The sequence below is a fragment of the Capsicum annuum genome, chromosome 4 (genome assembly GCF_002878395.1).
Source record: "Capsicum annuum cultivar UCD-10X-F1 chromosome 4, UCD10Xv1.1, whole genome shotgun sequence".
Lineage (NCBI taxonomy): Eukaryota > Viridiplantae > Streptophyta > Magnoliopsida > Solanales > Solanaceae > Capsicum > Capsicum annuum.
Window position 1 is genome coordinate 189598992 of NC_061114.1, and position 24886 is coordinate 189623877.

General features: G+C 31.8%; 1 protein-coding gene and 1 long non-coding RNA gene across 2 annotated transcripts; one reads left to right on the top strand and one right to left on the bottom strand.

Annotated features, from left to right (window-relative positions):
* Window positions 1–8683: 8683 nt before the first annotated feature.
* On the top strand, window positions 8684–9861 carry LOC107867641 (abscisic stress-ripening protein 1). The gene is made up of 2 exons (XM_016713975.2): window positions 8684–8959; window positions 9495–9861. The coding sequence occupies exons 1-2, from the start codon at window positions 8807–8809 to the stop codon at window positions 9675–9677; spliced, it is 336 nt and encodes a 111-aa protein (XP_016569461.1). The 5' UTR covers window positions 8684–8806; the 3' UTR covers window positions 9678–9861.
* Window positions 9862–19425: 9564 nt separating this feature from the next.
* LOC124897684 lies at window positions 19426–24024 on the bottom strand. Its single transcript, XR_007054505.1, has 2 exons — window positions 23767–24024; window positions 19426–19494 (listed from the first exon to the last, which is right to left on the bottom strand). It is a non-coding gene; the product is annotated as an uncharacterized LOC124897684 (long non-coding RNA).
* Between the last annotated feature and the right edge of the window lie 862 nt (window positions 24025–24886).

Below are 24886 nucleotides of genomic sequence, written 5' to 3' on the forward strand. Positions count from 1 at the left end.
TTCTACATGAGGAAGACCTGTATGATAATTTCCACTGGATGAACAGTCTGTTGTAATATATGACTCATCTATTTCAGAAGATAGGTCATCTTTTGGTACAAATAAAAGCGGTACGAAGAGATGTTTGATTTGCTAAAAATAGATGAGACATATGTCGCAATAGATACTTTATCTAATGAAACAAGTTAGTCAACTGTTGCAATAGATGTATCTATTTGTTTGATAATTTTCAGCAGATGTGTCATCTGTTGAAATAGATATGTGTCTATTTGTTAGTTAGAACAGACATATGTATTCACCTTCTTCAGCTTATGCTTCTCTCCTTTGGATATTGTACATTGCTTAATGCAACACATGGACAGAAGAGTTGCAATTTTGCTTTTTCGAATGCTTGATAATGCCTTAGAAATTATTTTTCTTCTCCTCTTAGCCTTAATCTCTAATGAAGTGGATGGATATAAAATTCTCTTTGATGGAATAACACCCCTCTTAGATGTCAATTCCTTTACAGAAGTAGTTAATGTATTAATAGCATTAATCACTACATCATGTTTCACTTTGCAGTCTTGACATTTGCATGCAGAACATTCACTGGGAAAGACAAAATCTATATAACTAGTATGATCATACTCATAATGGTTTATTTTAAATACTGTAAGAGGAGAATCATTAGCACCAACAATAGCACCACTACCACCAACAACAACTCCATCACCACTAAGACCATAAGAAACAACAAGTCCACCCTCCAAAATTATTTTTCTTGTAATGGTTGTTGCTCCAAATAATTTCATTTTATTCTGTCAATGACCTTAGGATCCGATAAAGTTTGCACAGACCATAAAGTAACAAAAAATGGCATCTTCAACTCTCGATTGGTCGGAACTAGTGACGGATGCACAATCTAACATAAATCATTACATATATTAGAATGATGATTAGATCATTCAAAAAAATCGTTAATTAAAATAAAAAAAACTTAATTATAATTATACTTACTGCATCTTTCGAGGAGTTGAAGAGATCAATAAATTATATATTTTTATCAATTTTGGCCGACAACCATCTCAAGATTCTTGGACAGAAAACTTCTTCCTAGCAGGTCACTTGTTGTCTCAAATAAGGAATGGCTTCAAACACCCAAGCCTATAAAATAACACCAATAAATCAAAACCATTATTGAGTAAAAAAAAAATGAATGATATCATAATAAAAGAAAGAAAAATTTACCATGAAAGCCTATGGAAAGCCATATAAGTTGACTGTCTTTGACGAGAACGGAGTCAACAAATATTTGACAGTCATTTTGAAGCTTTATAACCCCAAGAATAGTTGTTAAATACCTTAAGATCCTCGGAGAGCTTTATTAAACCAACACTTATGTTGTTAATATCTCTTGCACAAAGAATATTATGTACAAATCAAACCAAGCACTATAACTACTTGTGCTTCTTTGAAATTCTTTTACCTTTCAACGTTTCTATCAAATTTTTATTTTTGGAGCTTGGACCAACAATGGACACCAGGTCATCATGATCACACGACTTGCCTTTACCTTTTTTGGGTGTACGGGGTGCTTTTTTTGGGGTTAGAATAGGTATAACATGAAAATGAGGATAACATTTTATTTCAGTAATTATGGCAAGCTCCTTCCAACCAAAACAAACAGGCATGCCAAAGTAATTTATCCACACCTCATCCATCTTATCTTTATTTTCATACATTAACCTATTCTTGAGAAATTCATATACCATTTTCATTTGGAATATTTCCCAAAGAAGCTGTCCCTGAAATAAGCATCCAATTTTTATTCTCAAAATATTTTTCTGAAGGCATCAAAAGATTTTCCCATGGCTGACTTAACTACGAAATCATCCGTTAAATCTGTGGCACCATCACACTGTATTCTCATAGGATAATGATCAATGCTGAAGGTTTGACCAACTCTTTGGGGAAGGGCTATTAACATTTGGATCATCTCTTTTGAAACATTCCTCCTCCTCGTGTTTATCATATTCTACTCCTGATTGAGATAACATTTGTAAAGCAAGCTCATAGAGTGGTGGATGTACCCTAGATGCTTCACTTGTTCCTTTACTTGGACTTGATTCGGTTTTTATTCTTCCATATTATCTAAAATTAACAGGAACATAAAAAAAATATTATAGTTGATTAATGCATCATTAAAAAGGGATAACAGTAAATCTAACATGCAAAATAGTAAAATAACAGGTGTAATAAATCACACATCTATTGCACCAGGTAGGTTATCTGTTGCACCAAATAACTAACCTATTGAAATAGATGAGTAATCTATTATAACAATACAAAATATATCACTCATCTTTTAAGATAGATGAATGGTCTGTACAACAGATCACATATATGCTACAATATATGAGTGATCTATTGGAACAGTAAATAACCTATTGCAATAAATGAGTAATCTATTGAAATAATACAAAATATATCACTCATCTTTTAAGACAGATGATTAGTCTATACAATAGATCACACATTTATTGCAATATTTAAGTGACGTGTTGGAACAGTTAAATAACCTGTTGCAACGGATGAGTAATCTGTTGCAATAATATAAAACATATCACTCATCTATTGAGAAAGCTAAATGGTCTATGCAACAGATCACACATCTATTGCAGCGTATGAGTGATCTGTTGAAACAGTTAAATAACCTGTAGCAACTGCTGAGTAATTTGTTGCGACAATACAAAATATACCACTCATCTATTGAGAAAGATGAATGGTTCGTGCAACAGATCACATATCTGTTGCAACATATGAGTGATCTATTGGAATAGTTAACTAACCTATAGCAACGGTTGAGTAGTCTATTGCGACAATACAAAATATATCACTCATCTGTTGAGAAAGATGAATGGTCTGTGCAATAGGTCACACATATGCTGTCATATATGAGTGATCTGTTGGAACAGTTATCAACGATCAATATTGTATATATTTTTTCCAACAAAAGGGTCATCTGTCGTGATAGATGAATGATTAGTTGAAAAAATTAAGTCTTGGACATGTCATGTTAAAAGAGTTAATATGATTTTATCTAATAGAAGGTTCATCTGTTGTATCAGATCTTTAATTCGATGGTTTCTCTATTGCATCATATGGTTAATCTGTTGCATCAGATTTTTAATCCGATGGTTCCTCTGTTGCATTGGATAGTATATTTGTTGAATCATATAATTAATCTATTGCAATATATGGTTAATCTATTGCATCAGATGATTAAATTATTGTATCAGATGGTTAAACTGTTGCATCATATGCTAAGTCTGTGGCATCAGATTTTTTTATCCGATGGTTCCTCTGTTGCATCAGATGATTAATATGTTGCATTAGATGGTTAATCTATTGCACCAGATAGTTAATCTATTGCATTAAAATTTTAATTTGATGATTTTTCTATTACATCAGATGGCTGATCTGTTGCATCATATGCTAAATCTGTTGCATCAGATAGTTAATATATTGCACTAGATGGATAATCTATTAGAGCAAAAAATAATAGCATGATTTTGTTCAATAGAACAACAACAATATCACTATTTTACCAAGAACAAGAATAAATCAACCCAACAACGGGCGCAACAAATTAAACTTCGAAATGAAACAACAAAAGAGAAGAAAAGAAAAGAAATACCAAAACTTAGAATTTTATTCAAACTGCATTTCAAATTAAAGTAACAATTATTGAAATTGTTAACCAATACTATAAGAGAAGTTGGCTCAAGTTCCTCGTTTTCTTCAAAACTAAAAAGGCCATAATTTTTTACCTGTGAAAGAAGAAAAGGAACGATGAAGAATTCAAAGCTGTTGTGGTCAGAGAGAAAGGTTGTCACGTCGATTGACGGTTGAAGTTGAAACGGAACTCGAAGCCCAACTATTTATCGTTAGAGAGGTTGAAGTCGCCAGGGATTGAAAGGAGAAATTTGCAGAACTGTTGGTTGAGAGAAGCTGTTGAGAGAGATGAGAGAGACGGTCGATGATTTGGATTAAAGAGGGGTATGGGTTGGGTTGATTTGTGCTTCTACAAAGATTAGAAAGTTTTGAAAATATTAATCAAGTTCACAATTAACTTAATCAAGTTTTCTAATTATGTTTGACTCTTTAAGTTAGTCAATGTCACCAATCCTTCATTCAAGACTTAAAAGACACCTTTCAATCAATTTTCTCTAATCAAATGAGTATATAGAATATATATGTTCATACAACTATATACAATTAAGGATATGTGTATACAAAACAGACACACATACACACTTATATAAACATACGCATCGATAGAAATATACAATCAAATTCACTTTATGACTAAAAAGAATTCATAGATACCAATATATATTTACTCAAATCTTTCAGATAAACATGAATTGCTAGAATTTAGATTATATGTATAAATATACAAATTCAAATGGATAAATATATACATATTCAAGATATATAAATTCATTCAAAATAATATCTATTGAAGGATGAAGAAAATAAAATAAAATACATACAAAAATACAAATGCACTAGTAGAAATATACAAACAAAATTAGTTTATGATTAAAAAAATTCAGAGATAAAAATATACATTTATATAAATGTATTCATCTATATAAATGACTAGAACGAAGAAGAGACGAATCTGCCGTTGTGGAATTTCACCAGCGACGAGGATGAGGAAGAGGGGGATATGTCTTCATGAATTTTCAACGAAGAAGGAGGCAGTGAGGAAGATAGGTGAGGGTCGCCAGAAAATACAACGAGAATGAAGAAGAGATGAATCTTTCTTTCTAGAATTTTCTTGTGTTGACTCTTCTACTTCCTGTCCAAAATTATTGTGTAAATTCTTATTAAAGAGACTTTGCACCTGTGCACTCATATAAATTGGGTTTCTCCTTCTCCCTTATTTTCTTTCATCTTTGAAATGGCCTTCAATTCGCTTGTGATCGCTAATGAATTATGAAAGTGTGTCACTTCTCCCTCAGATTTCACCAGAGAAAGAGGTTTTTTACCTTTGGCTTTGGGCGATGTGAAAAAAAAAGGAAAACGAGGATTGCCCCCATGAAATTTTGTTGGAGAAAGAGGTGGTGAGTAATAGGGGTGGGAGTGAGAGAAAAAACTAGGCAATTAGGTGAGAGAGTATCTTTGCCTAATTTAAAATAAATTGATATATACGCCACTCCATTTATATACGAGGGTTCACATACATAACAGCTACTCTAACTACCTTTAATCATGTAAAGTAATTATTTTAAATATTAACTATGCCAGATAATTATGAAGTTATTTTATCTATACTATGTAATTTTTTATTAGAGATAAACATCTAGTATCTCTTCGAACTATGGTCAAAGTTGCTATGACACACTCTAACTTCACAGGAGTCCTATTATTCTTCCTCCCTCCCCTCCCCCCTTCCCGAACTCAATTTTTATATATTTTTATCACCTTTTTGTGATGACAAAGCACCTTTATTACATAGAATAAGACCCACATCAAAGGTATCACATCAGCTAAAAAAGGTTGACAAAAGGTGTCACGTTAGCTAATAGGGATGACAAAAATATGCTAAAATTTAGTTCATAGTGGTAATAGGACCACAACAAACTTGGTCAAAGTTCAGGGAGTACTGAATGTTTTACTCTTTTATTAAATAAAATAGGATGAGTTAATAAATGAATTGGCCTAAAATCAACCCAAAAACTACATGGGCTAAAATGGGTTTGACTGAAATTGACTCCATATTTCACTCCCGCCGTCAATTTCAACAACAAGAATAAGAAGAAGAATTTCGGTAGAGCTCCTCAAGGTTTTTGTAGAGCTCCCATAGATTACGCAAGAATTTGAAAATACAGCAAAGGATTTTTGACAAACTAGAGAAAATCACGATCTTTCACACCATCATCCATTCCAATAACAAGAATAAGTTGAATAAGAAAAAACCAAGTGAGAAATAGGGATATAAAAGTGTAAAAGAGGCAGTCCACATAGAGACAACAAAAGCAAGTTGTCAATTAAGTGAATATCTTTTATGTGTATGTATGTATGTATGTATGTGTGTGTGTGTGTGTGTATGAGAGAAGAGCGGTTATGCAAGAATTTGAAATTACAGCAAAGGAATTTTGCCAAATTAGAGAAAATTCGAAGAGATTGTGAGGTAGATGGGAGCATTTGACAGATGTTTAATGTGTAGAAGAAGGGGTGAGTTTAATTATGCGTGATTTGGTGATTAAAAAGTGATGTGACAAATATAATTTTTTACAAAAAAAAAAAAAAGAAAAAGGAGGATTGAAAAATTTCAGCAAAGCAATTAACGGTAACACCGGTATATATAGATCAAAACTTGGGAACAGGGGTATATATGGAAAAAACTTGAATGGCAAGGGCATTGGCGAGCTAAACTTGAAAAGGAGGATATATATAGATATTTTCACAAAATTTATGGGTATATTTAACCCTTTTTTCCTTTAAATTTTAATAATAAAACCGTCTTTAAATTGATTTTGATGATTGGATCTCTCTATGAATGAAAAAGAGGTGCTTCGGATCGGAAGTAACTACTAGTGATTGGGTAAAAATAAGGGAAAGAATAAAGAAAAGAACGATATCGACGTTAAATCATTAATTAGTTATTGTAGAGAAGAAAATCAGTACACAGACCGTACTCGAGTTTTGAATCAATCTCTCAGAAGCAAGGAGTATGTCCGCGTGTTCCAACGAGAACAACAAAAAAACGTAACTTAATTCAGCTCCATGTAACTCGAAAGTGAAACTTCCATGTGGAATTCGAGTTAATGGGATCTAAAAGCAGATACTAATTATTCGAGTGAAAGAAAAAACCGTCTAAAGGTAATTAAGAAATTAAAATCTCACAAATTTTATTTACCTTTCAAAACCTTGATGATCTGTATGTATAGCAATAAATTATTGATTTATCTACAGAGTTTAAAAAGAATTCACATCATCAGTTACTATTTGATTTAGTAATCTCTCAATTATTATAAATAGTTATCAGTGATTATCTTCGTAAGTGATAATAGTATAAAAATCGTTTCACACAATTAAGATACAGAAATTAAAGTACTTTTTCTAAATAGTAACTTAAGTTTTAGGAATTTCTTTCAATTATCGTTTATGTTTAATTTAGTGCCACAATATCACTCAACTATCACTTTTTTTCAAAATATACTAAACACCTTAAAAGTATTCTTCTCTTTTAGTTGGCATGTCATATCATTAAAATCACATTTTTTTAAAATAATAAACCATTTAATTCAACAAACTCATTTAACCAAAATTATAACTTTATTTTTATTTTTTTGAAAAAAATGTGTTATTGTAATTTTCATGCTTAGAAATTCTTTACCATACTTAATCTTCACCATATTATTTTACATGCAAATTAAATTCTCTAGATAACTTATTTAATTTAGTGATATTATTTTCTTTAGAAAACAACTGATCTTTATAGGCAATTATATATAAAAACCTGAATGACCATCTAGGAAAATAACTCTAGAAAAAAAAATATAAATACCTAAGTATGAGAATTTCTTATTAATATTTTTTTAAAAAAAAAAAATAAGATTATAATTTTAGTTGAATAAGTTTAACAAGTTAATATGTTTATTATTATTTTAAAAACGGTGATTTACTGCTATGACATGCTAATAGAAGAGGAGGAACTAGACTTTTGAGGTATTTAGTGATTTTTTGAGAAAAATATTTTTAACTGGGTGATATTATTGTCTTAGCAAAACAAAAAGTAATTTTTATAAGCGACTCCAAAAACATGGATAACAATCCAAGAAAATAACTTTAGAAGAAATAGAAAGTTTAAGTAATGATAAAAGATTTATAAGCATGAAAATTTCTTCTTAATAAATTAATAGATTTTTGTTAAAGAAAAGAATAAAATTATAATTTTGACTAGGAAGAAAATTAATTTATTAATTTCTAAGCATGAAAATTTCTTCTTAATAAATTAAATAGGTCTATTATTACAAAAATAATTTAATGATGTGGCATACCAATTAGAAGAAAAAGAACTTATGAGATATTTAGTTTTTTTTCTTGCGAATATAGTGATTGTTCAGTCATATTATTATCTCTAAAATAAATAAAAGTAATTTTTATAGGCAACTCAAAAAATAGTGATCATTCAGAAAAATAATCCTTAAAATATATATATATATATATATATATATATATATATATATATATATATCAAATTTTAGTATCAATAAAGTTTTTCAAGTATAATTAGTTTTTAATAAACTAATATATATTTTTTTAAAAAAAGAATATAATTGTATTTTGCTTAAATGAGTTTGGTGAGATAAATAGGTTTAGTATTTTTTTAAAAAGAGATTTTAATGACATAATATGCCAATTAAGAGAGAAGAAGATTTTTGAGGGATTTAGCATTTTTTGGGGAGAAAAAGAATAGTTGAGTGATGTTATAATCCTAAATGATACACAAGTGATAATATTTGTTGAAAATATTCAAAACTTAGGTCACTATTTAGGAATTACTCGAGAAATTATTGTTGATCAATAGTTGTATGACTAGCAAAGTGCCACCTTTGAACCAAAAAAGAGTGCCACCTCTTCCCATCATTATTTAAGTAATTGGACTAGGTTCACTATTAATGAATATATCATCTTATAAATAGAGGACTAGGATATACAACATTCACAAAATCATAATTGAATCAAACATAGCACAACACTTTTATCTCAATTGAGTACATCTCGTTTCATAGTCATAATAATCACTATGGCTGAGGAGGAGAAACACCACCACCACCTTTTCCACCACAAAGACAAGGGAGAAGAGGGCCCTGTCGACTACGAAAAGGAAATCAAACACCATAAGCATCTTGAACAAATTGGTAAACTTGGCACTGCTGCTGCCGGTGCCTACGCCTTGGTATGTAAATATCATTTTCTTCTATTCCAATTATAGTCATATATATAACCCATCATAAAAGATCTCATTCCTCTAAAGTTTTTCTATCGTGAACCTATAAAGATAGGTCACAATCATGTTATGATCTAAAAAACAAGAATTGTACATCAATAAAACTAAAGTATTTGCTTATCATCGCTTGATGTCTGAATTCACTTTACACCGGTTTTTGTGATCTGTTTAATTTGGATTTGTGTTTGGAAAGTTACTTTGATAGCTAAATTGAGAATTAAAGTCATAATATTTACATTTAGTAGCTGTTCAAGATTAGCATCAACTTTTACCGCTAACTATAAATGATCTCACTGAGAGTAAAATAAGAAGTTTAAGTAAAATTATTACAAAATATAAAACGTGTCATTATTTTTTCCGACGGACTAAAAACAGAGAATAATGTCACATAATTAACCGGAACAAAGAGACTAATTAATCTTTGAAAATTGTCTGTACATCAATACTTATTGATCATCTTTCACTATCTTTTCTTGTCATATAGCATGAGAAACATGATGCTAAGAAGGATCCAGAGCATGCACACAAACACAAGATAGAGGAAGAGATTGCAGCTGCTGCTGCTGTTGGTGCTGGAGGATTTGCATTGCATGAGCACCATGACAAGAAGGATGCAAAGAAAGAGGAAAAAGAAGCTGAAGGGGGACACCACCACCACCACTTCTAAATTCCTATATTTTAATTAGATTTTTAATATTTGTTGAATTTCCTACTGTAATGCTCTCTGTAGTAGATGCATGTGTGATGTTTCCTAAATAATCATGTGTGTGTTTTTCGACTTACGTACCTCGTAATTTTCTGTTAGAACTACCTTGTATATTTGTGGTATAATAAATGACAGTTTATGTGCACTTGTTTATTGTGTAACGAGTATAATGCAAAAACTTTTAAGGGAAAAATATGCGAAAAATACCTGTACTTAGGTGAAATTAGCAGTTACGCACCCTGAATTTTACGGGAGTCCTATGAACCCCCTAGACTATTTTTTATCGTATTTAATTAGCATATATTTGTCTCTTATCAAATATTTTTTTTCACGCGCTCAAGTGCTTGAAATACACACAGTGGTTCAAGTGTCAAATATATGTCAGTTAATATATGTCAGTTAAATACGGTAAAAAATAGTTTACGGGGTCGTAGGATACACTCAGAGTTTAGGATGCGTAACTACAAATTTCGCCAAAGTATAAATATTTTTCACATTTTTTCCAACTTTTAAATATATGAAACTGTCATACTATCGATAAATTCTTGTTAAAAATAAATATTTTTCGCATTTTTTCCAACTTTTAAATATATGAAACTGTCATACTATCGTTAAATTCTTGTTGTACATTGACCGCCTTATTTTCCTGTTCAGGTGATTATTTTAATTATTAGTTTTTAATTAATTTCACTTATTATGACATATACTTGTAATTATTTCATAAATGATTTATTAGTGTAATTTCGGTTTACTCATCAATAAAGAAGTTAAATTGGGCCAACTTAGTTACGAAAAAACTATCCTGAGATTTCGATGACGTGAATATGTTATGAGGATTAAATAATAATGAAATTATGTAATGAATACACTTTTAACTAGGATGCTTTGGTGGTGGTGGTGCTACCAAAAAAAGGGATGCTTTAGTGGGGGATAATTAAGCTGGCCTTGTCTTTGTTAAAATTATTTGGGATAAAAACTTTTGAGAAAAGCAAATGTGTCATTTTGTTGTTTTTATCTGGAGATTAGTAATATCAAAAAGACATTTTCCAAAAATATTTAACCTAACCAAGTATGAAAATTTAAAAACACATTTTCTAGAAAACATTTTTCCTTTTTACCAAATGACTCGCACTAAGTTCCGTCTTGTGCAATTCTTTTTATACTTGCGCGTGGCTCGTACGTATAACGTTTGATTATTTAAAATGAAATAATTCTATTCATTGTGAAAATTTTGTATAACGTTTTTCTATTTATTCTTAATTTTTAAATCTTCTTAAAATCAAATTTAGTTGATTTAGAATTCTTAAACTAATGGAAAAAGAATTAGTTGTCATTAGCTTTGATGACTTCTAATAAAAAAAGGTTTTACCATAAATATATTTAATTAATTTTTAACTCTTATATATTAGGAAAAATAGTGAAATGACGATTTTATTTAAAATAAAAACTTTTAATGGAGGGCAAAAAGTTCAAACACTATTTCTAAGTTCGTTAACACTTTTAATATATTATAGATATAAATATAGATTATAGAAAATGAAATGATTTTATCCATTGCGGAGATTTTATTTAACGTTTTTATATTTATTATTTAATTTTTTAAATCCTCTTAAAATCAAATTTAGTTGATTTAGAATTCTTAAACTAATGAAAAAAGAATTAATTGTCATTAATTCTGATGACTTCTAATAAGGAAAATGTTTTATCGTAAATATATTTAATTAATTTTTAACTCTTATATAATAGGAAAAAATATTTAAAAGACGATTTTATCTAAAACAAAAAATTTTAGTGAAGGGCAAAAAGTTCAAACAATATTTCTAAGGCCCTTCACACTTCTAATATGTTATAATATAATGTAATATGTTATAGATTATAGATTATAGATATAGATTAGAGATTAGAGATTATTACCACAAAAAAAAAAAGATTAGAGATTATAAATTATAGATTATCCCAAGTTATTTAATACAAAACTTGAACTGGTAAAAGATATATTTTAAATGATACACGTATTTTTACAAAATAGAAATCAAAACAATATAAAAAAGTAACAACTCTTAATTTAAGTTAAATATTCTTGTAAATTTAATGCTATTTTAGTTATATATAATTGTAATCTAATTTAAGGACAAATAATAAATTAGTTATCTTGTAAAATCAGGTATTATTCATGAAAAATAAATATTAAATTGATAAAATAGGTTTATTCGTATCTGATATTTATACAAAAATTGCTTAAAGTTTGATTGAATATTCATCTATCACGTGTATTAAGCAGCATAAAAAATAGCAAATCTACAACAAACAATATAGTAATCTCAAAAGAAAAAAGAAAAGCAAAATCAATAAGCAAAAGAACAAGAAAATAAGATTTAGTATAATGTTCGTCCATAAAATATGATGTATAAATGCATAAGTATCCAAGTAAAAAAAAAGCATGAATTAAAGTTAGTTTACCTCAAAAACAAAAACTAGAAAAGACATCTCCTCAAGCCAAAACAGAAGTGAGAATGCAATGATTAATATTATATTGATGTTATAAATGGAGAAAATAATGGAAGAGTCAAAAACTTAATAGGAGTCTTTTTCTATTTAGGGAGAAGCAGCTTTAAATTCGGCGTGAGAGACAGGCTCATTCAGGGAATCTTCCTGAACATACGGAGGTGCGGGCTGATTCCCATTTCTCCTTTTGTTGTTCTTTATTGGAGGCATTTTTGTACACTAAAGGATAGATAAGTTAGGAAGAAAGTTTAAATAGAGCTCATACTCTATCGCACGACATGAATACTGAACGAAGGAAAACTTTTCTTAAAATACCTCGTAGCCTCTTGTCCATAAGTATGGCGCGTTTCACACCCATGCATAAGACTCTACTTGACACGTTCCTAGGACACTTTCAGACCTTAGGCTCTATTACCAAGTTTATAATGCCCCAAGATTACACCCTGGGTGCAACACAGTGCTTACAGTCCCGAGAGACCACAAGCTAACCCATGAGCTAGTACCTTCTATGAACACTGAACAAAACTGATAACAAGAGTACATGTGTGGAATTTAACTTAAACACCATAAGGTTTTAAAAACTATAATCAATACTGAATTGAGAAGTTAACATTTGAAAACATACTAAAAAGCTAACTAACTATCTGTTCTAGTCTGAAAGCCTCTAACTGAATAACCGAGGAGTTGATGGGACAAGCCCCCAACTAACCCCGACTGTTTGCTAAAACTAAGAAAAACTGAAATAACATAACTGGTCCTCGAAACATGAGGACTCACCACAGCTGGTGCTACTGGTGCGCTAGGATATCTAGGTACGATTGGGAACCTAAGCATCCGAACCTATGATATGAAACATTATAACACAAGAAACGGGTTTGCCATCAGTACTTTGTATGTACTGGTATGCTAAATGAGGTAAAGCTGAGATGTATGGGTTTATATGCATGAATGATAACCAACTGAATAAATAGCATGGGATAACTGAACATGAAGTAATAACTAGCTAAACGATTTGAAGTAACTTAGTAAACATGCATGGAATAGAGATGGTCTGGTTGGCATGAGGATACTTAATATAAATGCGTAAAAGCTGCAAAATCTAAGAATGCATGAACAAGCATATAATATGTTTCAGATATAATCTGTAACTGAAATGCTAAAATTTGATAACTGAATAACTGATAAACTATATGCTATGATCAGGCAAACCTAAACTGATTTCTGAACTGAATACTAAAACTGAAACTATGGGAGGTATCATTTAACCGACATTCCCCACTCTGAGTTGATTGGGGTCCAACCTGTAACCCCAGTTGGAAGGGCGCTAGTACCATACCACGAGTACTAATAATGGTTGTGGAGTCATTCCTAATCTAGCGAGTGACCCCTAAGATCAGTCCTAAGTTAGCGGGTGATCCTTGAGAGTGTCAGTCCTAAAATGGCGGGTGACATCTCATAACCTAGACTGGCTATGTAGTTCTGGAACTTAGGGATTTCTTCTAAGGATTCAGTCCTAACTGGAGGGTGAGCCCCCATCCCTAGGCTCACTCGGTGCTAAATCCTACTCTTATCTGAACTGACACTGATTACTTGACTGATCTAGGCTTAACTGTAGAGGGAATTAACTTAGATTACTAAACTGATCTAAGTTTGACTGATATGATAACGGACTAAACTGATAATGCTCATACATTTTTGAAACTATTCTAAAACCACTGAGATTAAGTAAACAACTAAATTTTGGGTATTCATAACCCCCAGGACTCGATAGCAATAACAACAACAGGGACACATGAAAGCTTTGAGACCATGGAAGGAGATCATTGTTCACAATTATTCACTAAAGCATTTCATCAAATACATGGAGTTCAAGACTTTAACATGAGGATACTTCTAGACATAATGAGATAGCACGATCACATGACAAAATCATAAAAATGAGGATTTATTCCGAATTCTCATGAACATGATATGGAACCCATAATATTTAAAACATACTATAATGCATTCCACTTGAAAACAAATTCCAAAATCTTAACTTATAAACATGTAATAAGTAGTCATTGTTCAAAACCGAATCATTTAGGCATTTTATCAAACACTTGATATGCAAAGTGTAAGCTACGCATAGGAATAGTTTTAAGCTTGTAGTAATAGCATGATTTCACTTCTAAGATCACTAATTTGGGTTTAAATTCAAAAAACAACATCATTCAACCATGTAAGGTTTAATATCACCAACAATTTCATGGAAACATGATAAAAATTTGAAATTGATGTAAGTTCATGGACATAATTCATAAAATATGTATTTAGGGTTGTTTTCAATGAAAAATAGATTGTAAGCATCATGTATAATCAAAATTCATAAAAGCTTCATGGAGAGAAATCATTATAAACATGTAATTTCATGATTTTAAACATAAAAGATGGATTCTTGGACTCCACGAGTGAAGACGGCCCATGGATGAACATCTAACATACCTTAGGGTTTTAATCTTGTAAAAAAATTGTAGTTCTTGATCGTTCTTAGGTGAAGAATATTGAATCCTTAAACTTTCTTGAGGAATTAATGGTTGAAGTTAGTGAATTTGGGTGGTGGATAGGGTTTCGTTTTTAAGAGGAAATTGTGAAAATATTAAATATAATGCCTTAACTAATGATTAATCTCATTTTTTTATTGAATGGGATGAAAGGAAAAAGGACTTAAATGTCCTTGGAAAATTAAACTCAGAACTGAAAACTGAAAAAGTTCCCAGTTTTGCATAATGTCGCGACGCGATACAATTGCATCAGGCCACTAGAGAAAGGACAACCCCCATTTTGCCCAACGGCGCGACGCGGTGCTATCGCATTGCGCAACTGGAAATGGACAACTGAGAAATGGAACTTTGGCGCCATCGCGGTGCCTCACTGAAAAATGACAATTGTGAAAAATGCCCCTTGGCGTGACGCGGTGCTTATAGCGTTGGGCTACTATTTTGCACTAAAAGTGTCATAACTTCTCACCCAAGTATCGAATTTGAGCGAAATTGATATCATTGGAAACCTAATTCAATTATCTATCTGATAGGGGGGTCTTAAGCTCAGAAATTCTTATTAGAATTAAAGTTAAGCTCACTTGAAGTTGACTATAATAGCATTCTTCTCAAAAACTCAATCGGTAAGGAATATTTTGATTCGTCTAATAGCTTGGAGTTATTTGAGGTCTTAATATACATCAAACTCACTCATAAGACTACCAAAGAACCATAATCTATTTTGCATGATCTTGAAGCATAGTTCTAATATTGTTCTAGATTCTCGAGGTATTACAACCCCACACAGTCACACATATCACATAATATCTCAATTTCAACAATTACAATGCATATAGGCTCATACACGGGCACAACACATAGATAGCCATTTTTCCTGATTAGTTTCTACCCTTAACATGTATTTTATACCATTATTTACTACTCAGCCCAATCTAAAAGAGTTAAGTCATAACCTACTTCAAAAGTCAAAACACCGCAACCAAGACTTTACTTCTAAAGTCTTACTCCTCATGAACGGTCCCTAACTTCATTAAAAATATCCAATATAGAATCTACGCATCAAAACAAAATCAACGACTCCCATATTGACTATTTTTAGGAACCTATAGCTAAAAACTCAAGTCTAATCGAGTAAAAAATGAGGTTTAAATAGAAGAAAAAATATTTTTAAGCTTTTCCAGGTAAAATCTTTGAAACTCAGGTTAAAATCAAGAATCGGAGTTGTTTTGAAGGTTAAATTGATGAAAAACTAGTAATTATAAGATTAAAATATTATTCAAATAAAAAGAAGTGAAATTGAAGTTTAAAATCAAGCCCTAAGATTTTTGGATTTTTGAGAATTTAATCAAGAATTACTAAGAAAAGGGTGATTTATTACCTTAAATTCGTAAGAGAATCAAGAAATAGATGTTAACCTTGCTTTCCAAGCAACCACAAGCTTCACTTTAAGACCTCACACTAATTTTAGGGTTTAACTCTCAAGAGAAAGGTGAAAGAATGAGCAAAAACCAGATAAAAAGGGTTATTTATACTTTACTCAGGTACCAGGTAAATAAGGCATAAATCGCACTTGGGTAATTCAATTCACCCTTTAAATTTCCTTATCGCACCAGCATCCTGGTGCACCAAATTTTTAAGTCCAAATGGACTTCGACTGGGTGTTCTGGATTCGTTCAGAGTCTGATATATGCAAATAAATTATGTAACCACACTAAATCAATGCTTCGGACTCAGTGACGATATCAGATTTTAAAAAAATATTATTTTCATAAAGTTGACCCTAAAATCCAAAATTGTAATTTTTCAAATCGAGGGTCGAAATGAGATTTATCGTAAAATCACACCAAATATGTTACCACCCTAAAATAGATATTTTTGATCTACTGAAAAAGTCAGATTTTCCATCTAAGGTTGTTTCGACCAAATGTGGGTCCTACACCTATATTTCTAATTTTTAAACTTTTCAACCAATAGATCGAAATGGTCTTGGGTGCAGCAAGACCCAAACCAAAGGTGTAGTAGCTTAAAAACGATATTTCAAAGATGTTGGCACAGTCCATTCAGCCATCCGGTGCATATATCAACAGATATCTATATAAGTTCAAAATATGTCTCTTGAAGCCATCAAAAACCACAATACCACATAAAAGATACTAAAAATAGATCGGGAAATATGCCAATCGCCACCACACCCCAGAAATATCATAATATAACTACAAAAATGGGTAAAATAGTCAAATCATACAAAAACACACAATGCACATATTTCATCAAAAAAGCTGGTCGTTAGACTGAGCCAACTTTGTCCGACAATGCTTTTGATCTTTGACCTTGGGTTTATTAGGAGATAATACCACCTGTAGTTCCTAATGTGGTTACAGCTGAGAAAAGTTATATACACTCTACAAGGACTTCCAATCCTCCTGTATGGTTGAAGGATTATATGACTAATGTCACCTATCTTGAACATCCATATTCCATGTATGATTACCTTAATTATGATACATTTTTACACAAATATCAGCTTTATCTGTGTAATATTTCTGAGAAGGTTGAACCTAGGAACTAAGAAGAAGAAATAAAGGATCCACGATGGATGACAGTTATGCAACAGGAGATCAAAGCCTTGAAGGAGAATAATACTTGACAGATAGTTCAGTTACCTAAAAAGAAGCATCCTATTGGCTGCAAATAGGTCTTTACGATCAAATATAAAACAGATGGCCAGATAGACAGATTCTAAGTAAGACTAATTGCAAAAGGATATAGTCAAATAGAGGGAGTTGATTATCAATAAATATTTGCTCAGATGGTTAAAATAGTAATAGTTAGTTCTATTATTGGTTTGGTTGTAGTTGAGAATTAGAATATCTACCAAATGGATGTTTTCAATGCATTTCTACAAGGTGATTTATCTGAAGAGTTATATGTGGAGTTACCACAAGTCTTTACTAGAACAAGAAAGCACCGGGTTTGTAAGCTTACCAAGTCTTTGTATGAACTCAAAAAAGTTTTCAGACAATGGAATGCTAAGCTGACTAAAGCTCTAGTCAGTTAGGTTATGTCCAAAGTCATTTTGACTATTCTTTGTTTACTAAGAAAAGCAATAAAGGGATGGTTCTTGTATTAGTATATATTGATGATTTGTTAATTACAGAAAGTGATCCTGATATAATCTAAGATATCAAAAATGTGTTACATAATCACTTTAAGATCAAAGATGTAGAGATGTTGAGACATTTTTTGGGCATAGAATTTTGCAGATCCAGCACTGGTATTGTGATGATCAGAGAAAGTATGCATTAGAGCTTATTTCTGAAGTAGGGTTAGCATATGCAAAACCTATTCTTACACCATTAGAATGTAATGTCAAGTTAACATTTACAGCTTATGATACTTCTGCCAATGACATTTTATTTCCTGATGTTGGGAGGTATCAAAGAATGGTTACGAAGTTATTATACTTGACTAATGCAAGGCCTAACATAGCTTATGTTGTCTAGACCTTGAGTCAATATATGTAGCAGCCTAAGTTTTCTCATTGAAATGCAATATTAAGGGTCCTCAAATACAAAAAAGTTAATAAAGGATTGGGACTATTCACAAGTTCTAATAAGCAGCCATGTTTTTTAGTTATTATGATGCAGACTGGGCTACTTGTCCAAGTACCAGAAGGTCAGTCACTGGTTATTTACTAAAGTTTGGTGATTCTTTGATTTCCTGGAGATCTAAGAATTCAAACACTATTTCTCAAAGCTCTGCAGAGGTTGAGTATGGAGTCTAGATACTTTAATAGATGAAGTTTTTTGGGTTACTGGCTTGTTTAAGGAGTTAGGGGTGGTCTTCCACACACCTATTCTTATACATTATGACAGTAAGGCTGCTATCAGATTACTACTAATTCGGTCTTTTATGAACGTACTAAACACATTAAAATAGATTGTCATTTTATTTTTGAAAGAGTGCAACAAGGATTGATCAAAACTACTTATATCAACACTAAGGAACAACTAGCAGACTTGCTGACAAAGGCTATTGGTCGTTCATAACGTGACGTCTTGTTGTCCAAGCTTGGTGTCCTAAATTTCTTTAGTACATTCAACTTGAGGAGGAGTATTAAAATTAATAGTTAGTTGTATGTAGGCTAATCAGTTAATTATGTAGTTAGATTGTTAATGAGTTAAATATGCCAACTGGCAATTGACAGCTACAAAAGATGCAGCTCCCACATCACTTGTATATATAGACTGTGATATTCTCTCAGCTAAGTAATTTTTGCAATAATGCAAAAATTTCAAAATATCAATTCTTCTCTCTAGTTTTCTATAGAAACCAAAGTAGTAATTGGTATAAGAAAGTTCTAAAATTAATTAAAAATTTGAGAATTTGTGTACAAATTATGAGATCCAGACTAAACTACTGAATAAAGAGAGTAAAGGATATTTTTTGGTTGAAAGAAAAACTTTTTATTCCAACCAGTAAACATTCTCAGTACAAAGTAGCTCAGAGTATCATCAGGCTACTAACTAATTCTATCCTTAAGCTATTACAAAAAGCATTGATATCTAAAATTAAACTGGATAGCTATTCAATTGTGCTAATATTTCCTACCATTTACACTGTGATTGGCCTTTAATGTATACTTGAAGGTAGATATTTTTTTATCAACTGTATTGTAGTTTTCTTCTCAGCATTGGATCTTCTTGCATTTCTTTTAATCCACACCCTGTAGACTGCAACAACAAAAAGGAATATCAGGATTTACAATCTTGGTTTGAAGGTATGTATGCAGTAGTAAGCCATTTGATTTTATCTAACCAGGTGTTCACCCATCTACTAATGCCCATCCATTTTAGGAGAGTGATCCATATAAACTTTAAGTAGGTGCACTCAAAAAATAGATATTAGAAAGTCTCTATTGCTCATGTGTCACATATCACGCAATATGAATCCATAATTGTACACTATTTAGCAAGCCTTTCAATAGTGGGAAGTCTCCCATGTAAGGCTAGCCATAGGATGAATTGGTACTTTAGCATAGTACTAGGAGATTAAACCAGGTTCCTCCATGTAACTTTAGGTTGATGAGAAAGCATGGAGTAATACAGTTTCTTAATGCTAAATTTTGGACCCTCTATAAATTGTCTCAAGTGTTGGATAAGGTCAATATTTTGAAATATTTTCCTAGCATAAAAATTTTTCCTAACAAGCCAACATGCCTGTTTAGGTTTACTTATTAAAACTAGATTTCTGCCCTTGATATAGAAATTGTGGATCCATTGTACCCACAAGGAATCCTTTTTGTTTTAGAATACCCATATGAGCTTACAAATTGCAGCTCCATTCCACCTTTCAAACTTAATTATATTCAATCCATCAGTAGATTTTGGAAGACATATGGCTTCCCAATCTACTTGTTCTTTCTTGGAGCTCTCAACACCTCATGTCCATAGGAACACCTTGCATATTTAAGTGACTATAGAAATGACTTTCTTTGGTAATAAAAAGACTTGTGCCCAAAAAGTTTGCATTTCAAAGAGTACACTTTTGATTAACTGTAATCTGTCACTATAAGATAGTAGTTTAGAGGTCCAGCATTAAATTGTTACTTGAAAGACATTTTTTCTAGAGTAAATTGCATCTCTTTAAGAATTAACTGAAAAAAATTGTTACCCGGTAGACTGCAACAACATGTAGGAAAAAAGAGATACAATTTACTCTAGGAAAAATGCCTTTCAAGTATTTGGGAGTGCCTCTCTCATTCAGGAAATTTGAGAGAGGCACTCCCAAATACTTGAAAGACATTTTTCCTAGAGTAAATTGCATCTCTTTAAGAATTAACTGAAAAAAATTGTTACCCCTGCCACATAAAATGAGCTTTTATCAAGGTTGGCTTTTAGCCCTAAGATAGAAGAGAAATGTTCAAAAGCTTATAATATCAAATAGATGGATACTTGATCTGCTCTACAACATAGAAATAAATCAGCAGCAAAACAAATATCAGTTAGTTGTAACTTAGCACAACTTGGGTGGTAGTTGAAGTTAGGATTATGCCTCAACTATTTTAAGGATCTGTTGAGGTATTTTATCACCAACACAAATAGATAGGGAACATAGGGTTCCCCTATCTAAAATCTTATTTAGCAGCAAACTAATCAGTTAAGCTTTCATTAATAAGTATAAAGTAACTTATAGTAGTTACACGGATCATTATCCAGTCAATCATCTTAGAAGGAAAGCCAAACTCAATAAGGATCATCTGTAGAAACCCCGACTCTACTGAATCATAATATTTTCTAATATTAATTTTCATAAATATATTGGGGTTACATGTTTTTTCCCATAACCCCCAATCAATTCATGTGCCACTACTATATTATCTAAGATAGTTCTTTCCTCAATGAATACAGAGTGTGAAGGACCTACCAAAATATCTACCATAGGCTTCAATTTATAAGTGTGTATTTTTACAATTTTCTTGTATAAAGTAGTACAACAGGCTATAGTTTTATATTCCTTGACAAAGTTAGGACTCTATATTTTAGGGGAAAGAGCTATAGTTGCACAGTTAATACTCTTTAGTAGCTCCCATTCTCAAAGAATTGGAGAATTGCTGCAGTAACCTTCTGACCAATTACTGGCCAATTTTTCTTAAAGAATTCTATATAAAAGACATCAATACTTGGTGCCTTGTCATAGGGAAGGTGTTGGATTGTATCAAAACTTCTTGCTCTATCACCTCTTGTAACAAGTGTCTCAGTTGTGAAGTGTTCAAACATGGTCCCTCCTTTGCAACTTCATTATTGATGCATGGTAATTCAATTACAACAAAACCTAAAAGTTGTTGAAGAAAATTGGTAACTTCCTATTGTATTTATGTTGGTTTTATGACTCTTACTCCTTGATCAGTACAGATGGATGCAATCATATTCCTGTCTTGTCTGTTATTTAAATAGGCATAGAAAAATCTTGAGTTGGAATATTCAAGAGATATCCAAGTTGCCCTGGATTTCTTTCTTAACACTTGCTCATTGACCCATTCCCACTTTTGAATTTAAGTTAGCACTGATTTTTCCTGCTAAAGCAATTCTTTATTAAATAAATTTATAATTAGGTTTGTTTGAACCTTTGGCAACTCAATTCTCAGCTCTTGTAATTTTTGATCCAAAAATGACATTTATTGATTAAGTGTCTTAGTTTCTGTTCCATCTCCTCAATAACTTTTTCCACAGTGAATACATTGTGCATCCTCTTATAGCTTAACCCCAGGCATGATTAATAATTGTGTGGAACTGGTCTTGGTATAGCAAAATATTTTGTATTCTAAATGTTCATTTAGTAATTTAGAGGAGAACTTCTGCATTCACAATAATGAGGGAATGATCTGAGCAACCTGGTTGTCTGAACACTGCCTGTAAAGCTCCAAACTTAATAAACCAAGCTGCATTCCCTAATATTTAGTCTATTCAACTATAGATTCTAGCATTTTCCTCCCTCTTATTGCACCGAAAAAAGTCACATCCTCTTTTAGGTAATTGGCCAAGACATAGCTACATAGTCGTTAAAGTCATGTATATCAGCTGCTGAATAGGGGCCCCACTAATTCGATCTCCCATAGAAAGTCCAGTACTAAAATCACCAAGTATGACCCATGGGTCAGTCATAATTTTGTGGATAATTCCCAGTTGTTCCCAGATGTCCTTCCTATTTATATTAGTGTTATAACCATATATAAAAGTCACATAACTAGCAAAATTGGACCCTTTGTCTTCAATATAGCAAGGGACCAGTTTTGGCCTAGCTAACATGGTTGTTAACATGTTGGTGTCTCCAGTAGATCGACAATCTTCCAGTCTGTTCCAATGAATAGTCAACTATGCAAGTCCAATCTATGCATAGTAACTTTATAAGAGTATCTCTTTTACTATACTTTAGCTTAGTCTCCAAACATCTCAGAAGGTCTATTTCATACTAAGATAAAAAGTTTTAGCTCCTTTCGTTTAAACGGTTGATTCATCCCCCATATGTTCTAAGAACCAAACATCATGTTGGAACATGTAAGGATGCTTAGGACCCAGAACAAACCCCAATAAACTAAGAGCATATGCATTCTGTAAATCTACTTCTTCTATGTCAAAATCTTAATCCCTCTTTGTACTAGAGTCTGATGGTTGTACCTCCTCAACCTTCTCTTTCCCCTTACTCTTCCTAGGATTCTTTTTTTTTAGAATTCCAGTATAGCAGGCTTCGGGTCTTTAATTTGGATAGGTACAACAGTATTCTAGTGAACACCCTTTGGAATCTATTGTGTAGGAGTCATTTTCTTGTCCTGGGTAGGGGCTGAAGCTTTGGAAGGTTCAGGTGAAGTAGGAATTAGTATGTTTCATGTCAGAACTATGCAATCTTAATAATACTCAGGCCACCAATTATAATCCAACTCCTGCCTTTTGGTATTAATTTCCACCTGATTCTTTAATCAGCATGTGCTCAGGTAAGGGTTATGTCACATCCATTTCAATAAGCATTTTAGCATATAAAATATGCCCCTCTCCAGTAGTTAGACTATCAGTATGTACTGGTTTTCCCAAGTAGCTAGCAGTTCTATTCAGGTTGTCTAAGGACCAGTATTAGACAGGCAGACTGGGGAATGTAACCCATAATGACATTTGTTTCAAAGATTCCTTGCTCATCTGGAAGTTTGGTGACCATGGTTTCAACACAACGGATATACTCATAAGTATAAGGGCCACTATTTTGTACCTTTGCTCTATCTTCTTCATTCTCAAATCAAAAAATAAAATAGTCATCATCGTGAAGAAAAATAGTGGTATGTCCACAAAGTTCCAGATAACATATACAAAGTTCAACATCTATTTGAAGGAAGGGTTCTTCCCGACTATATATCCTATTAAAGCACAATCCCATTTTCTTCGTTGTTTTTCCACCTCTATCAACTACTTTAACCCCATTTTTCAACAATGGTGGAAAGTATTGAAGTTGCTTACCCGTCATCGGAGTCTTGTTATGCGTTATCTCATTTGGTTTGGAGTTTATCGAGAAGGTGAGCTTCCTTATTGCTTGTGTCAAGACCTACCCTACTTCAATATTATCAGTTGGGGTTTTATTGACTTGGGTAAGTAGGGGGTTTTGTGTAGAAGTCTTCGAACCACTGCCATCTCCCTCCACCCATTGGGATAGCTAGACTATAGATAATGGATAAGGAACCCCCGTTTTTAGCGTAATAATTCGAGAACTCGTGTCCGATAAATTATTGTAAAAATCATTTACGAGAATTTTAAAAACAAAGTGCATAGTCTTGAATTGACGTGTCTAAATGATTCGGGCTCAAACATCAAACTAACATTTTTTTTAAAATATTTTCTTTCATACCAAACACGGTAACACACCCTTAGTTCCATCTTGTGCATTTCTTTTTATCACACAACAAAATTCACTATTTATAAACATATAAAATATTGGTTATTTAGATGTTTACTGCACCATTCATTTAGAATTACTTGTCATTATTCTTATAATTTAGTTTTCATTTTTACTTGTCATTTTTTACAAATAGAGAAAAGACAAAAAAAAAAAAAAAAAATGTTCTACTCTTGCATTAATTACTTATTCTATACTATATCAATTATTATTTTTTTAATGAGTATGTTAAATCAAAATGTGATAAGTAAATTCGAACCAAGTGAGTACTAAAAATCATATATTATTGTAAAATTATTTAACCTGGTGGTACAAGAAACCTTTACATTATTCGCGCACATAAGTCTGCCCTACGTACATTGATGACTAAGCGCCATACAAATTAAATGCATTTTCATATTAAAAAGATTAATATAATTTTTTTGAAATTTGAAATGCGGAAAGACAAGCACCAGGACCTGTTCAGTCATATATATTGCTAGTTTTAAAATAAAAAGGTAAAATTTATTTGGCCATAAAATTTTTATTTGGCCATAAAATTTGTCAAATTTTAACAAAAATCCCAAGATCCCAAAATCTAAAAAAGGCATTTTGAGCCAAAATCAAATTTTGGATTTTTTTTCAAATTCTAAAACTTGCCCCAAATTTTGTACTTTATATATTAAAAAATCATCAATTATGACTCTG

Coding starts and splice junctions, on each gene's coding strand:
- LOC107867641 (XM_016713975.2), top strand. CDS start 8,807: ATGGCTGAGGAGGAGAAACACCACCACCACCTTTTCCACCACAAAGAC. Junction 8,960..9,494: donor CTGCCGGTGCCTACGCCTTG/GTATGTAAATAT, acceptor CTTGTCATATAG/CATGAGAAACATGATGCTAA.